The sequence below is a fragment of the Petromyzon marinus genome (assembly GCF_048934315.1).
Source record: "Petromyzon marinus isolate PM22_M1 ecotype Great Lakes invasive population chromosome 84 unlocalized genomic scaffold, UKy_Petmar_22M1.pri1.0 chr84_unloc.4, whole genome shotgun sequence".
NCBI classification, from domain to species: domain Eukaryota; kingdom Metazoa; phylum Chordata; class Hyperoartia; order Petromyzontiformes; family Petromyzontidae; genus Petromyzon; species Petromyzon marinus.
In genome coordinates, this window is record NW_027422641.1 from 423441 (window position 1) to 441311 (window position 17871).

Consider the following 17871-nt stretch of genomic DNA (forward strand, 5'->3'; position numbering starts at 1 on the left):
TGGTGTTTAGGCGAAAGTTTATCTATGAGTATATATAGGCTGGCTAACAGGTATGAAGTTACTCCTTTGGTGGTAATGTACAACAAAAACAATAATAAATGTATAACCATTGTCATGGGTGAAGTCTTCCCATACTGGATCAGTCATGGAGATTGTTTCACCATACGCCATCATGCTTCTCAACGTGGGTTGATAACGAAAAGGCTCATGGCCAGTTTGTTTGATGTTAACTATAACCGAGAATCAAACTCAAGTGGCCTGATTCATAGTGCAATGCACAAACCATTGTGACACCGTTCCACTCGTATGTACAAGTTAACAGGGAAATTAAAAACTATGCCATGTTTTTTGTTTACTGTCAATAAAATGAGAAAATAACATTGCCACGTTGGTCAACCCGTCGTCTGAAAATTACGAGATGTACAAGTCAAAAGTCTTAGGTATAATGCAGACAAGGGTTTTGGTAGTTGGACGATTTCAGAATGGGTTGCAGGTGACAATCCTAATCAAATGCCATTTTCAAGATCGTGTGCATACACTAAAAAAAATGATATGTTGGACTAACTTAACTTTTTTATGTCAACAGGATGCACACAACTGGGTTATGTTGCATTTAAGTAACATTATTTATTTCGGTAAACGTAAGTGAATTACTTAAGGTAAATGCAATGTTGTTTAGTTGAATCAACTTAACAGTCTTGGTTTTGTTTTAAACAATAAAGTTAATTAACTACAATGATCCTAAAATTAATACTTTTAAATTCATCCAAAATAAATAATCCATTTTCATTCTGTTCCAGTTTTTTTATTGAATCCATTCAATAACAATTCTGAAAACTTTCACAAAAAAATTAGGGCTAATGGTTACTCCGACTATACAATCCGCAAAGCTATCACTCAAACCATGAAGAAGAACCCTCTTGAGGAGCCTTTCAAAACCATCACTTTACCCTACATTGCTGGGATCACAAAAAAGATCTCCAAAATCTTGAACAAACACAAGATCCAGGTCCGTTTCAACACATTACATAAAATCCGTGATCTGGTTCCGTCTGTAAAAGATGTGATTCCGGACATACAATACCCTGGTGTTTACAAACTAAGTTGCCTCTGTGGTAGTAGTTACATTGGAGAAACCAAACGCCATATCTCGGACCGCATTCGTGAACATAAAGCAGACCTTAAACACGGTAGGACCAACACCTCGGCCGTAGCAGATCATTGTTCTAATTCAGTAGGCTCACATGCCATTGACTTTTCTAAGACGGAGGTTCTTTGTAAGCCATCTGGCTTCCATGAGAGATTCGTTCATGAGGCTATCCACATATACAAACACAGAGACAATTTCAACCGAGAAGATGGATTCTATCTTAGCAATCATTGGAAAGATTTGATAAATCATTTCAGTTCTTGATTGATTGTTCACGCTTACAGTGGCTTTCAGACAGCATACATAAAAACAAATTTCGTCTCCCCCCTCCTCTTTTCAAAAAATAGATGGACTAGTCCTGGGCAAACTGCCAATCGTTGCGCGTGACGCAAACGTTATTTTTTTAAATATATATAAATAAATAAATATGCCGTTTTCTAAATAAATTTATGCAAACCGACACACCTGATGATGACCGTTTGAGTTATGGTCGAAACGTCGTGAGAATTTTTTATTGTTTTATATATATTTTGTTATTTTGTTGTTTCTCTTCAACGTGACTTTACCGAAAAAACTAAGAATATGAATAAGAATAACTTGCACAAAATCTGTAATCTAAAAAAAACTAACTTTACTTTTCAAAATCAAAGGGATCTACTTTACACATTTTTCCAAAAAGAATAACTGGTACAAAATCTGTAATCTCAAAAGACTAACTTTACTTTAAAAAATGAAAAGAATCTGCTTATTACAAGAAAATTAAAATAAATAAAAGCATACTGTCTTTAAATTAAAGGATTAATAAAATATGCACATACAAGTATTATACTTGAAAAATAATAGCAGTCTTCTTTTGCTTCCTTTTAATTGCACAAGAACAAAAATAAAAAAACAGTATTATGTACATAAATATATGTACTGCAACAGCCAAACCAACAGTGCAACATTATGGAGAAAACATAAGTCCTGGGTCTTGGTCCTGACCTCAAGTTACAGCGTTTACGAAAGGAGTTTATTTTTCAGGACCTGGACCTTGTTTGACAGCTTGTTTGCATCTAGCTCCATAAAAATCTTTTGAAATACTTCAAAAGTGTACCGCAGGTCTTGTGGGTAAGCCAAGTTTAAAGCGTAACTTAGACCAAGCATCACAGAACAAGCATTTGCCACATTGTTCAGGTCTTCAAGTATTTGGACGCCTTTAATGATAATGCCAACATCTTCATAAGGGTCTGTAGCATCTGCCCCTTCATGTACGATGACATGTCGAGGGTGGTGTTGCACATTGAAGTTTGGGCTTCATCATGTTCAACGTCCTAAAAAAGTAAAATACAAATATAAACAATTAATAACAGATCAGGGCTGAAAGTGGGAGTTGGTTTTAAAGAAACATACAATAGGTTTTAAAAAAAGTAAATAACTTACCAAGTACTCCTTCACAAGGTTTGAGGGGTCTTCGTTCATCTAAACAGTAAGGGCTTTCAAGATGCATTCACGTTTTTTTTCGATGGTGTCATTCTGAAAAAAATTGAAATGAGCATTAGTTAGCACTTTGCTTTTTAGACTTGTTATTGTACCATTATAAGTAGCATTATACAGATTATCCCACTGTGTTGTTTTCATTCAAGTCAAGTTTGTCATTCTTGTGATTACATGAAGAAACAGAAAAACTGAAAAAGATTAAATCCAGAAGAACTGCGTCAACATCTCCAAGACACCTGAATAAACCTTCCTGCAAAGCTACCTGAAAAACTATGAGCAAGTGTACCTGGACAAAAGCTTTTTTAAACGCAAAGGCTGGTCACACCGAGTATTGATTTTATGTAGTTAATAGAAGTTAAGTAAATAAAATCTATTTATGGCATTGTTTTAAAGCAGTACAAAAAGTACTGTAGCTTCGCAGGAAGGCTTCTTCAGGTGTCTTGGAGATGTTGACGCAGTTCTTCTGGATTTAATCTTTCTCAGTTTTTCTGTTTCTTCATGTAATCACAGACAGACTTGATGATGATGAGATCGAATCTCTGTGTGGATCATACTGGCTATTGTCAGACTCCTTGTGTATATAAAAATGTCACTGGATTATTACAATTAATGGCAAAAGGAATGTTTGGAAATGTAAAACGATATTTTGTACTGACACACTGCAGTAAAAGATTTAAATAACTGGCTTAAAACCATTTCTTTTTGGGGTGAAAATATTAACATGCCTAAGACTTTTGCAGAGTACTGTATATACCAGACTTTAAAGGGATACTTAACCCAAAAATTAACCACCTCGATAACATGAGGCTATACATAATGACTGAATTTCCATCTTTGGGTTAAATATTCTTAAAATATAATATTAATTATTGTCAGATTTAAAATTATGAATTTAGAGAACATACCCGATCCATAACTGACAGGATGTTTGTCATCTTCTGTGTTGCTCTTCCTCCTTTCTTTCTGAAGATTCTGAGGAGCTGGGTTGAGAAATTATCCAGCTGACCCATAAATTTGGACACCAAAGGGATAGTTGTAATCCTACTGAATTCTGCAGATACCTAATACAATTTTGAAAGGACAAATCATGTTGGCTGCTGATAAACATGTTTTAAAAACATTGAACATTTTTTTTCCAGCACTTACAGATGACATACAAAATAACAAATGAACATTTTCATATTTTAGAATTATAAAAACCATCCAAGTATTTAATCATAACTGGCATTACATCAAAGACTTACCTCTCTCTCAGTAAAGAGTGCTGGCCATCTGTTCCTAAACTCAACGATGAACGGCAAATCTTCTACCACCTCATGCCTCCGGAGCACAAATGTTCTCTCCATCAGGACCTTGATAACCTGCTCATTGTTTATTTTAGTCACCTCAGACAGTAGTGTCATCCTTTGCTTTTCAAGCGTATCCTTTGTTCTACCCAATGGGTAATCTGGACAGTAATTAACCGCGGCTTTTCTAGGTTTCTTCACTTGGTTGGGACTTCCCATGGATCCTTTTCGCTTGTGGGAGTTGATGTTTAACTCAGAACATCCTATGTTCCTCAATTTTGTTCTGTAGTTTGCCATCTTATATTTCAGACTTATTTTCCAGCCAAAGTAGCCGCTCACAGAGCCTTTTTCTTTGAGGCATGGGTGCTTCTGTACCAAAGCAGCAGCAACATCATCAAGATCTGCACTTGTAGGGTATGCCTTGTACTTTATTATTTCTGAAGCTAAAGCATCCAAAATATCAGACTTCAGTTTGGCATTGGGGCTCAGGACAATACCATCAGCCTGATGAGCAAGTTAAGCTTTTTGCAGTTGAATCTCAGCATCAAAACTAAACTGTGGTATTGGGAAACGTTCAGGCCATGCCTGACTTCTGAGGACACAGATTCTGGACTTGAAAGTAAAGATGACTGTGAGTATGAGATTATGTCTGTGTCACAGGATGATACTGAAGAGGTCTCATTTATTTCTGGCACAGATGAAGTATTTGGGAAACTTGTAGATGAAGGTAACTGAATGACCTTGAGTGTAGCTTTATCCTGTATGTCTGAAGTTGAAGTGAGGTTGACAAAATCATTAAAGTCCGGATCTTTGAATTGAAGTCGAAAATCTTCAAGTACTGTCAGTTGTGTTTGGATTTCTCTTTTAAGTTCATTCAACGAGTTTGGTATACCAGTTGGGAGATTTAACCTTTCACAATTATTTTCTCCCAAGATTACTAGAAGTTTGGCTGGGGTACCCATCCTGTCAAATTTTTCTGAAAGAGAGATAGAGGGGATGAATATATGAATATAATACCAGAAGACCAATCCAAACTATTGACATTAAATAGATGTTTAGTATAAAATGAAATATACATAAAATATACAAGTCCACAGAGGACTTCAGTGGCTGGTTATTACACCTCATCTATTAGTATGTGTCGTTTTAGGGTAATCATTCGGACACCGCAAACCTTATAATCTGCAAGAGGGTATGTGTCTTTCAACTCATTGAGGGTAATTAAGCACATTTCAAGAGTTGGTACCAATTCAAACGCCCTGAAGTGCTCTCGATACCATGAACACATTTTTTTGGCAATGAAAGCAAGGTTGTCTTCGATTATACAAATTTGAGCAATTTCTGCAAATTCTGGAAGTCCACCAAGAGACCCATGGGCAATTATCATGCCATTTCGATACATAATGCCATCATAAGAAACATTCTGAGCAACATTGACAGTGGTGATGCCAGGATATCTAGAATTAAGGCAACGTACGACATCCTCTTTCATGACCTCAACCGTGATGGTAGAGACACGTCTGACCTGTAAGGTGGTCTTTTCAGGGCTGGGTATGTGGAGGTTATATCCAACCATCAATTGGTGTTTTCTTACCAAAGTTAGTGTTATGTTCTTGAAGCAATTTGTGTGCCTAACTACTTGTTTGAAGTAGCTATGCTTAGCTTCAAAACGCAATGTCCAAAGAAAAACTAAAGGACCAAAGCAGCGAATCATTTCTGGATAGTGCTCCAAAAAGTGATGCTTTGGAAGCAGCTGTTTAAGTGGGAAAAGCTCCTGATACATCTGACGGTGTTCAGAGATCTTGCATTCCAAATATGCAATGGTCTCATCTGTATGAACTGAAGACACAACCAGTTCCACAATATCCTTCAAGTTTAAAATCAAAAGCCACACAGGTTTCATCTGCAGGCACCAAATGCCAAATAATAAATGGCAGCAGTCTTAACAGACACCAATTTTCATGCGCATTGCCATCAACTGATTTTCTCCTTGCAAATATCTGTGGCACCAATTGAGGTCGATTTGTCTTATCACCCCACTTGTACGGAAAATTATGGATGAGTTCATTGAGCAGATCAAGAGACAAGATCTTATTTGAAATAAGTACAGAAAAGCACTCTGCCAGCTCAACTGGTACTATGCCTTCAAAAAGATCATGAGCCAAATCAGGAGGATAGCCTGTTGTAACATTAAAGTAGCTAAGGCTGTCACTGAAAACACATGCTTTTTTCACAGCCATGACATTTACACCTTTCTCCTTTGCAAGTTTCACATGTCCCTGGTGTTCTTCTGCAGTCCTTAGTGTAAATTCACCTGCCTTCACTTCATTGGTCTGAGAATCTGCACGAGAAGCTGTACAAAATCGACAACAGTACTCTCCTGAAAAGTTCTCAATGAAGCCAGTCATTGAATGTGCAGCAAGATTATCGGCCACAACAAATTGAACTGTTCCTTTAAGGAATGTTCCCAGCTGGTGGACAAAAACACCTTGCTGTTCCAAAGTTTGGAGATCTTGCAAAAGAGGTTGCAAGATTTTCTCAAATCCGTATGTTATCACGTCTTCTGTTTTGCACAAAACGGTAAGATAAATTGAAGACAAAGTTGACTGAAACATGGATGGTGCATTACCCAAAATCCAGTAGATTGCACAAATCTTGTGCTTCTTTCTTGATGTCCCGAGAGGGTTGCAAATTTCAAAGTCATCGACATATAAGCACAGATATCTTCAACTCATCTGAGAAGAAATTATTTGCTTTAAAAAACTGACCATCCTGAATTGACCTGTACTGATGGACATCTCTTCTTAACTGTTGAGAACTGTGACTTTCGACCACTTTGTCTAGTAGGTCATTCTGACCAAGTAGATTATGTAAAGACTCAAGTATTGGAACATATTCAAAAGTTGTTTCCCTTGGCCTCAAGAACATACTCCACGGAGTCTACAACTTTAAAATGTTCCCTGTAATATTCTTTACGCTTAAATGCAGAGGCGAGTGGACCACCATGCTTTATTGCAGTGAGTAAAGGATTTGTTGTACTTAAAGATGTAACAAGGTCTTTGACTAGAAACTCATCATTGTCAATCCTGTGCTTTTGTAAGGTGTCTACAATAATTCTGTATGACAAATAGAAAGAAGCATCACTCAGTAAATAATGCAAGTCCTCCAACAACTCATCGACAGCTGTGCCTGGGACATGATAGTGATTCTCCAGCTTCAACAGCAAAGAAGCAAATTTAAGCTCTACCAACTTTGGCAAGTTCTCTGGAACCTCTCCTGTATCAATACAACTGGAATCCTCCTCTAACTTAGATGTATTGATTTCTTCGTTTGAAAGAGTGTCATCAGATATTCCTCTTACCTCTTGTTTTCACTATTCCTTCCTTAAAATCAGTCAACGAACACTGACAATGTTTTCGCCTCTTATGTGATTTGAATGTGCTATACACATTTGATTTAAACGAGCAGTCAAACATAAAACTTACTGTCTCATGACTGCGCAAATGCTTATTTATGTGGAGAAAGTAATCATTTACTGAACGAATGTCAGTAACACCACAAACATGACAATTTATCTTTGTACTTTCACTAGAATTTTGCTTTTGAGGTTGCTGCTCACTACCATGTGATCTGCATAAGTGGGACCGCAGTGCATTCCAGGTTTTAAAAGTGCATGGACAGTAAGAATATGCGCATGGATATGCGTGTCTGCCGCCATATTGTCCATGTACCAACCTTAAGTGTTTTAAAAGTTTTGATCTAGATGTGAGACGAGCCACAATCTCTGCACAGCCACATGTAGGACTCTAGAACTCCAAAACTCTGTGAGAAAAAAAGATGTAAGTCACCAAAGAATAATAATATAAACAACACTGTAACACTTTATAATAACGTTCAGTTATAAGTGACTTATAAGTAATTAGTTAATGATAAACTAATAATTTACAAAACATGTCTACATTCATAAATGATTAATAAGTAATGTGCTAACATTTTATGAATGTTTTGTTAAATTAGTTGTAAGGTTATTAATGATGAACTAATCATTTACAAAACATGACTATACATTCATAAATGACTAATAAGTGATATGCAAAATTTTTCTATTCTTTTGTTAATTCAGATATGTCATTTATAAATTATTAGTTAATAGGTTAATAAATTATTAATAAGTGGTATGCTATACAGTAAAAATCTGTATATATCCTTGGTAAATAGTTTACACTTTAGATTAGGCCTAACCGCTAAGCTTACATTACTTGTTAGCTAACATCAATGCCATTTTATTCATGTGTCAAATGTGTTTATAGCTGTTATTTGGGTCTTCCAAAGTTTGAATGTTAACATTTTACATTAAATAAAAATGCTCAACACCATTATTTGAGACAGTTATTAAAACTGACATTACTAAAATGTGAAAAAGTGCTTTGCTTTATACAGTAACATCACACACAACAATCCGTTAACACATAAGTGGAGAAACTCTTATTAACTAGCAATTTAATAAGTAATTTGTGTCTTTGTGTGGGGAAATTCACATCAAAGTTCAACAAGCATATATTATATAAGATCGAAACACACGAATGTAACGTTATAGGCCTAACAAAAATGCGAAAACCACACGAATGCGGCAACTTCATTAAAATACCATACAAAACACGATATCCGCGATAAACCATCTACTGACAGCCTCTAGCCTATATAAATGCATAAAAAGTAAAATACCTCACCTCTGTGTCCACAAAGACAAAACGTTGTGAAATGTTGCATTTGACTGCACAAAATGGCGATGAGGGAATTTGAGTGAGCTGAAGGATCAAAGTTGATCGTTGGATGTGCTTTCCATCTGCGCATGCGCATATATCGCTTCACCTGCTGACCAAAGTGCGGTACTGCAGAAGCAACACAACTGAATTTCATTCATTTAACACAAGTGAGCTGTGTAAATGGGAAATATCACTTTTTCCAATTTTGTCAACACAACTGTTTTAATTTTAATGCACAAACGTTAGAGCATTATTTAATTTAAACATAATTACATTCTTTGGACCAACAACTACCAATTATCATTTTTTTGAGTGTAGGTCTGTTGTAGACAAAAACAACGGCCTGCTGATAAAGCATGTCCTGCATTCTTACATGTGTAAAGAAGCTCCTTCGCAGGTTTCATTTTCTAGATGATTTATTCCCGACGATAACATATTTACAAGGTGAGAGTGCAACTCACACGTTGCACAAGGCTATGACTATCTGCAGTCCCGGTGGTTTATAATAGAGTAGGTTAATCTCGAACAGTCTTTCTTGATGGTTTCCACCATGTTGGTTTCCAACAGTCGGCCCCGATGTCGTCCACCTGCAGTTGTTCTTCAGTCCCCAAGGCATCACCCCATTTGCGGGCCATGCTCCCCCTTATATACCCGCACGGCCACGCCCTGGTAACTTCCAGCAGTTTTCCCCGGTAGATTCTCTCAGCAGACTCTATTGTCTTCTACTTCACTTCTCTTGGATGGCAAAGTTTATAGTGGGGGCAGTGGAGATGGGTTGAAACAGGTACAGGTTACTGTACGGGGGAAGGTTCGTGTGAGTCGTACTCTTGCGTTGTAAATACGTTATCGTGAAATAAATCATCTATCAAATGGAACCTGCAAAGGAGCTTCTTTACACATGTGAGTGTAAGCCTGAGTACAATCTCACGTGTTGTTGCTGTCGAGTATTTTAATTTTACCAGTGGGTCAATGAGGGAAGGGGATGATGATTAATGTAGTGATAGAATGGGTGGGTCATTCTTGAGAGCATGAAAAAATGCGTGAGGTTGACACAGTGAATGATCGGGTGATTGTGTGATCAGGTAAATATATGACTCATGAGGAGAGAGAGGGAGTATTTACGTGAGTCATAGATTTAAGGAAGTGGGTGAGTTCATAATGGAGTGAGTACCAGTTTATTGAGTTGAACAAGGCGAGAACTAAAGCGACCAGGATGAGTCTCATTTGCAAGAGAGACCTGGATCACCCAAATTACCAAAGCTAAATAAAACACAGAGTTACAGTAATTAAAGCAAACATACTATTTTCTTCTTTCGATAAAGCATATATAAACAATAGAAAGACAACTGCTGTCTCATGAAAAATCGACGTAATGAAGCTAAGGGATGATAGAATGTGTGAGTAATGTGCGACATGGATGTCCTCTGCCCCCAACACGACTGAACATTTTCTTTGACTACGTAGTTTGAGACGATTTCCATGGATGTACCAGTAGAATTTATCTGGTATAGATATAATGGGAGGCTGATCGATGCCTGAGCCGGTCATGGTATGGCTCTCTATTGTTAAACCATATTATGAATGCAAATGATCTGGTGATTACTGCCCACTCTAAGGAGAAGTTGGAGACACTACAGCTAAACATGAAGCATGCTACTAAAATATGGGCCGTTACCATCAGCCCCACGAAAACAAATCACCTCCCTGGGTATTTTACATCATAAAAATGCTCCCTTCCTCAATTCCCCATGTATTTGGGGCACCTGAGGAGAGAGTGGAGTGGGCAGTGTGCTGATGATCAAGTCCGTTTTGGGAGCCGAGGTCTCATTTAAAATAATTCGAGCAGCATTATATTTTCATCAGCTGCTCAACAGTGTGGAAGCTACCTGGCATGTCACTCCATAAAAATCTTCATGTCTTCTCGGCCACAGTTATACCCTTCCTTATCTCTCTCGAAAGGAACATTAAGGTTAGCTTGCCCACGATCTATTCAGGGTTTAACCAGACTGGACTTTGTAAGCTCACAGATTCCTAGAATATCTGGACAAATGCCCATCTGTGGGCTCCTCCAGCAAGCGAGGCTGCGTTGATTGTGTCATGCAGTCCGTATGCAGTCACGGCATCCCCAAGCAGCTTCAATTTGGCTGGACAGATGGTGCTAAATGGGCGTGGTACGGGGTAGAGAAGAGATGGACTGATGTGGTGCAGAAGGATGTGGAGCTGATTGGACTTATTGATGACTGGTATCAGCAGTGTCACGATCGGCTTCTGTGGAGGAGGTTCATGAAAGGCGCTGCTGGGGAAGTGGAGGCAGTTGCCCTCCAGCAACAGCATAGGGCAGAGGAGCGAGGCTCAAAACAACGAGCAGAGCGCCAAACAACTGACACAAATAAAGATGGCACAGTGGGGAGCACGGCTGTTGCATCTGCCCATCATCTGCCTAAGTCAATCCATGGCACCTGCGTCTATTACATGACCTCCTGCCAGCCAGCCTTCGACACTTCACGTGGCCTCAAAATGCACCGAGCATGGCACAAGTGCTGTGGTAATGTCACCGCCACTTAGGGGTGAACGACGGTTGTTGCGTTGTTGTTGTGCGTGTGTGCACGGACGCATGTACGCCTGTGAGTCTCGTGTATGGAGAGATAAAGAGAGGCAGCCGGGCGGGGTGCTGGCCATTCACCCTGTGTGCCATTCAGAGCTTCATAGGCGCTTGCCCCAACATTCTGGTAAGGCTATACAGCGGATGATTGTCGCTGTTGTGTGTGTGTATGGACGTTCACCCCCCTCCCACCGCCCCCGTGTGTGCAGGGACTCATTACGCCCCCTCCCGACAAGCAGACCGGCATCCGGACTAAAGGTAAGTGACAATAACAGATTTTTTTTCCATTTAAGTAACTTTATGTTTTGCTCACAATACAGTATTTATTAGAGTGTTGCATGCAAATGTACGATATTTTGTCTTATATACGACTTTGTTGATGTTCTATGGGGTATGTTTGTCTTTCTGAGTAATGTTTTAATTAGGGTGGTGTCATTTTCACAATTTCCCCAATATTTTTAAATGGCCGACTTGCGCTTCAGCAATTTTCGGAACCAATGGCTAAATCTCTTCATCTTCTTGGGCTTGGTGGTGGTGGCAGAAGTGGTGGTGGAAACGGTTGCGGTGGTGGAAGCTGTGGCAGCGGCGGTGGAAGTGGCGTCGGTGGTGGTGGCATCATTGTACATTTGAGACACGGTCCATATTAGCTCTTTCAGCTGGCTACGGAGATGCAGGTTCTCTTCTTGCAGCCTCTTTTCCCCATGCCACATGTCCTCGTGACGCACCAGCTTCCCGCGCAGCCTAAACTGTTCCTGCCCTCTCTGCGGATTCAGGAAGTTCAACTTCCTCAGGTGGGCGTGCAGCGACCTCCGGAGATCTTCGTTTTCACAGCGCAGCGACATTTGCCGCTGTGCTGCATTGCAGTCTCGGAGAAAATCCGCATGGAGAGACTTGCTCTCCCTGCAAGGCACTCTCGTGGGCTCCAGCTCCAACTGGCGCTCTTTAAGCTGTTGAACCAGGCTCCTGATCTCTCTCTGGAGAGTCTCTCGGTTCTCCATGAACTCCTCCAGCTGATGCTGTAGCTCCAGACGGAGCATCTTGCTCTTCTGACAGAGCTCCACATTCTGCAGGCCCATCCTCTCCGTAGACAGCGTCGTGGTCTCATGGTCAAAGTCTGAAATGGAAAGCGTAAAAAGAAGATATATGAAGATCCCCATCCCAAGCATGGCCAAGACCAGAACGCCAACGATCAGCAGCACCATGCTCAGTTCGAGTTGACGGCACGCGGGACAGAAGCAAGTGTGAGACACGTCACGAAGGGGCGTGTTATTTATCGTGACGTCATTACCGGATGTGACGTACACATGACGTAACAGCCATCTCTGCCCACTTATTGTCAATCATTGCCCACCACGTGACTCCACGGCCCCGCCCCTAACCGCGCAGCTCCTCCCCCATACTTCTCTTCCGCCTTCCCCACGTGACGCGAAGCGAGCCAATCACGCGAGAGGCGGCGCGCGGTCGGCCCCGCGTCCGCTTCCCGCCATTCTTGCAATGGGCGGCGGGGCCGCTCAGGGTGGGGCGCGGGGCGCGGGGGCGAGTTCACTCCACGTCGCGAGTCGGGAGGAGGGACGAGGGGGAGGGGCCAGGAGGGACGAGGGGGAGGGGCCAGGAGGGACGAGGGGGAGGGGCCAGGAGCGGGAGGGGGGGGGAGCTGAGAGCTGCGAAAGTTTGGGGTACCACTACTTGAAAAATATACTGTACCACAGAAATGAGTTTATGTTTAGTTCGATTTAGAACATCTTTCCAATGGTTGCTTAATTTGAAACCAACTTCTCGGTTGAAATTGTGTCTGTGTTTGTAGATCTGAATTGCCTCGTGAACAAATCTCTGATAAAAACCCGTGGGTTTGCAAAGAACCTTGGTATCGGAGAAAATTATATCGTGATCACCCACATGGTTGTAACAGTGATCAGCAAAGAATTCGTTTTGCTGTGTTTCAAATCTGATTTGTGCTCGCGAATTCGGTCAGAGACATGTCGCTTTGTCTCCCCGATATAGCAATCACCGCAGGTACAACTCAATTTGTAAACCCCGGGGTACTGTAAGTCAGGAATGCCATCCTTCACGGATGGGATCAGATCACGAATTTTGTGTACTGTATTGAACCGGACCTGGATCTTGTGTTTGTTTAGAATTTTGGAAATCTTTTTAGTAACGCCTGCTATATATGGTAGTGTGATGGTTTTGGCCGGAGTATCAAGTGGTTGTTTCTGTATGGAGGGAGAAACAGCTTGGCGGATGGTACGGTCAGAGTAACCATTCCTTTTGAGGGCCAGGTGTACATGTTTTAATTCACTGGTCAGGTGGTGTTGGTCCTAAATGCAATGAGCCCTATGGTATGAAGTTTTGATGAGAGAATTCTTTTGGGCTGGGTGGTGGTGGGAATCAGGTTTCAAGTAGGAATCTGTGTGGGTGGGTTTCCTGTAGACAGAATGCCCCAATGAGCCATCAGGTCTCCTCTCAAACAGAACATCTAAGAATGGTAGCTTAAATTTCGATTTAAAGTTTTTGTGACTGCAAGGATTCATCTTCTTTGGTTCTTTCGGTAAAGTCACGTAGAATGAGAATAAAATAATAAATTGATAAAATAAAATAACACAATAATATTCTCACGACGTTTCGGCCACAACACAAGCGGCCTTCATCAGGTGAAGGGGATGAGACTGTCTGGAGGACAGCGCTGGAGTGAGAAAGCCACGCTGAGATCACGACCTTTAAGCTGTGTGAGAAGAAACAAAGCGCCTGACAAAGGAATTAGCATTTAATTTAGCATTGAAATGGCTGAGTGATTAGCTTGTGACTGGTCACAGAAAAGGCTATATTAAAGTTAAAGCATACACATCTGCAAAGGCACCCCTTGACAAAGGAATTAGCATAGAATTTAGCATTGAAATAGCTAAGTTAAAGTATACACATCCGCAGAGGCACTCCTTGACAAAGGAATTAGCATAGAATTTAGCATTGAAATAGCTGAATGATTAGCTTGTAACTGGTCACAGAAATAGCTATGTTAAAGTCAGAGCATATACATTCACCGAGGCACCTAGTACAAATCAAACAGGAGAATTTAGCATTGAAATAACTAGGCGAATTTAGCATTGAAATAACTGAGTGATTAGCTTGTGACTGGTCACAGAAATGGCTGTTGAAGTTAAGGCCTACACATCTGAGCTATTCACTGTAACTGGGTATACAATACAATATATAATGAATACTATATCATGAACCAAAAAAAATACTAAAATATAAATTACCTCAATGTTATCAATAAACTCTATATTCTCCAATCAGCTAAGCTACCAACAATAAGTCGTTATATATCACAATGCTATATGGCGAAAAATGGGTGGATTCTTACCCTCAACTTTAGCAACACGGATAGCTTAACCGTGGTTAATGGTATGGTTTACAACATGGAGTATAACAGCACCTCGCAGCTGTCTCTCTCCCCCTCCTCTGTTCCGACCATCGATGAACTCGTCCGTCTGAACGGGACCCGTAGCTATCCGTGGTGCTAAAGTTGAGGGTAAGAATCCACCCATTTTTCGCCATATAGCATTGTGATATATAAAGACTTATTGTTGGTAGCTTAGCTGATTGGAGAATATAGAGTTTATTGATAACATTGAGGTAATTTAAATTTTTGTGTTTTTTATTGGTTCAGTATATAGTATTCATTATATATTGTATACCCAGTTACTGTGAATAGCTCAGATGTGTAGGCCTTAACTTCAACATAGCCATTTCTGTGACCAGTCACAAGCTAATCACTCAGTTATATCAATGCTAAATTCGCCTAGTTATTTCAATGCTAAATTCTCCTGTTTGATTTGTACTAGGTGCCTCGGTGAATGTATATGCTCTGACTTTAACATAGCTATTTCTGTGACCAGTTACAAGCTAATCACTCAGCTATTTCAATGCTAAATTCTACGCTAATTCCTTTGTCAAGGGGTGCCTTTGCGGATGTGTATGCTTTAACTTTAACATAGCCTTTTCTGTGACCAGTCACAAGCTAATCACTCAGCCATTTCAATGCTAAATTATATGTTAATTCCTTTGTCAAGGCGCTTTGTTTCTTCTCACACAGCTTAAAGATCGCGATCTCAGCGTGGCTTTCTCACTCCAGCGCTGTCCTCCAGACAGTCTCGTCCCCTTCACCTGATGAAGGCCGCTTGTGTTGTGGCCGAAACGTCGTGAGAATATTATTGTGTTATTTTATTTTATCAATTTATTATTTTATTCTCATTCTACGTGACTTTACCGAAAGAACCAAAGAAAATGGTAGCTTACCATCTTTCTCCACTTCCATGGTCTTGTTCTTCTGACAGAGCTCCACATTCTGCAGGCCCATCCTCTCCGTTTGCAGCGTCGTGGTCTCGCGGTAAAAGTATGAGATGGAAAGCTTAAAACGAAGATAAATGAAGATCTCCATCCCAAGCATGGCTAACAGAACGCCAACGGTCAGCAGTGCCATGATCAGCTCGTGTTGACGGCACGCAGGACGGAAGGAAGTGTGAGGCCACGTCACGAAGGGGCGTGTCCTATATCACCGGATGTGACGTACAGCCATCCCTGCCCACTTATTGGCAACCATTGCCCACCACGTGACTCCACGGCCCCGCCCCTTACCGCGCAGCTCCTCCCCCATACTCTTCTTCCGCCTTCCCCACGTGACGCGAAGCGAGCCAATCACGCGAGAGGCGGCGCGCGGTAGGCCCCGCGACCGCTTCCCGCCATTCTTGCAATGGGCAGCGGGGCCGCGCAGGGGGGGGGCGGTGGGGGCGGGGGGGGCGGGGCTGAGTTCACTCCACGTCGCGAGCGGGAGGAGGATTGACGAGGGGGAGGGGCCAGGAGGGACGAGGGGGAGGGGCCAGGAAGGACGAGGGGGAGGGGCCAGGAGGGACGAGGGGGAGGGGCCAGGAGGGACGAGGGGGAGGAGCCAGGAGGGACGAGGGGGAGGGGCCAGGAGCGGGAGGGGGGGAGCCGTGGCGCCGCTCTTGGGCCGCGAGGCCTCCCCCTGGACCCGCGGCGCCACGCGGAGACCGCGACAGCAGCAGCAGCAGGAGGTGGTGGTGGTGGTGGTGTTTGTGGTTGTAGGCACGGGAGAGGTGGTGGTGGTGTTTGTGGTTGTAGGCACGGGAGAGGTGGTGGTGGTGTTTGTGGTTGTAGGCACGGGAGAGGTGGTGGTGGTGTTTGTGGTTGTAGGCACGGGAGAGGTGGTGGTGGTGTTTGTGGTTGTAGGCACGGGAGAGGTGGTGGTGGTGTTTGTGGTTGTAGGCACGGGAGAGGTGGTGGTGGTGTTTGTGGTTGTAGGCACGGGAGAGGTGGTGGTGGTGTTTGTGGTTGTAGGCACGGGAGAGGTGGTCACGGACAGGCGGTGAGTGCCGGGTGATGGAGGGGGGGTGAGGGAGTGGATTGCAGGGTGAGTGAGTTAATGAGGAGAATTAATAGGTGAGGAGGGTGAGTGAGTTGAAGGGTGAGGTGAGTGAGTGGGTGAGTGGTGAGTTCACGACAGGGAGATTGGGGCTGAGTGAGTGAACGCAGCGCACGGTAAAGATCCCCTGAGAGCATTCGCAAGAGTTGGACATTGAGTGCCGCTGTCAGGGTCCACACGCAAATTACTCACTTGGCATGATATACAAATTAACAATTGTAAACGATAACTTTAAAAAAGTCCGCTATTTGTCAGAGCTAATGCGATGTGCGTTTACCATATTTGTAGCACGTTATAACCAACGTCAACATCGTCATTTAGAGTAACCATTAGTCCATACGTGTCACTTGCTAATAGTCCCCGGGTCAATCACAACTTTGCCGTGCGTGCAGGCTTTGTCTCTGGCTGCTCGCTAGGGCTGCGATGCCTTTCCATGCCACAAGATGACGTTCATTGCTCCTTCCACACCGCGACAATATTTACTGCAGTGTTCTATAACGCGGTAGTTGCGTTGCTGAATAACACCGCGTTGTGTAAACTCCCTCGTTACAATGACTAATACAGGGTAAAGCACAGTCCGTGATAACAGCGTGAGATGCGTGTGTCGGCTGAACAAAGACCGAGGCGCGTGGGGAGCATCAGGAAGCATCCAGCAGCATCCCAATGCCTCGTGTGACGCTGTGCCCAGGCAGCCGTACAACCGCACATTCCTACTCGCGCGACGTGGTTCTGTTGACTCAATCGCGTTATATCCACTTAGCATCCGTGTCATAAAACGTGTTCCCTAATACATCCATCGTGCTATATCCAATTGGCGTTATGAAAACACGCGTTGAAGCAGAACGAACTCTATAAACTATTTTTATTTTACCAGGTGAGACCCACTGAGCTATGTGGCTGTTTTCCAGAAGCGACCTGTCCACAAATGATAGATCAGCTAAATGGCTAATCACGTTAGAAATGTGTAGCACCAGCCACAAATACTCTAGACATGGATCCCCTTTGACAGGGTCAGTGTCTACTTAGATTCACTCACTCCGCCTATTGTCATGCGGCGTGTGCAGCTGCGTCGTGACACTTGGTAGAGTGCTGTCTTTGAGGCAGAGAGCTTTACAACCGTGTGCAGTGGTTAATTTGCTTAACAGCTT

At 42.2% G+C, this 17871-nt stretch overlaps 1 protein-coding gene and 1 long non-coding RNA gene across 3 annotated transcripts; both read right to left on the reverse strand.

The window, feature by feature from the left end:
- Positions 1-359: 359 nt before the first annotated feature.
- Positions 360-6152, reverse strand: LOC116936846 (uncharacterized). 2 transcript variants are annotated; one of them, XR_012931796.1, is made up of 4 exons: positions 3874-6152; positions 3535-3690; positions 2573-2665; positions 360-2463 (listed from the first exon to the last, which is right to left on the reverse strand). It is a non-coding gene; the product is annotated as an uncharacterized LOC116936846 (long non-coding RNA). The 2 variants fall into 2 exon arrangements; XR_012931795.1 differs by having other exon boundaries at positions 3535-6152.
- A 3688-nt stretch (positions 6153-9840) lies between these two features.
- Positions 9841-15814, reverse strand: LOC142908464 (uncharacterized). The gene is made up of 2 exons (XM_076059169.1): positions 15580-15814; positions 9841-12397 (listed from the first exon to the last, which is right to left on the reverse strand). Exons 1-2 carry the CDS (start codon positions 15761-15763, stop codon positions 11742-11744), a joined length of 840 nt encoding a protein of 279 aa, XP_075915284.1. The 5' UTR covers positions 15764-15814; the 3' UTR covers positions 9841-11741.
- Between the last annotated feature and the right edge of the window lie 2057 nt (positions 15815-17871).

Coding starts and splice junctions, on each gene's coding strand:
- LOC142908464 (XM_076059169.1), bottom strand. CDS start 15,763: ATGGCACTGCTGACCGTTGGCGTTCTGTTAGCCATGCTTGGGATGGAG. Junction 12,398..15,579: donor CATGGAAGTGGAGAAAGATG/GTAAGCTACCAT, acceptor TTTCCATTTCAG/ACTTTGACCATGAGACCACG.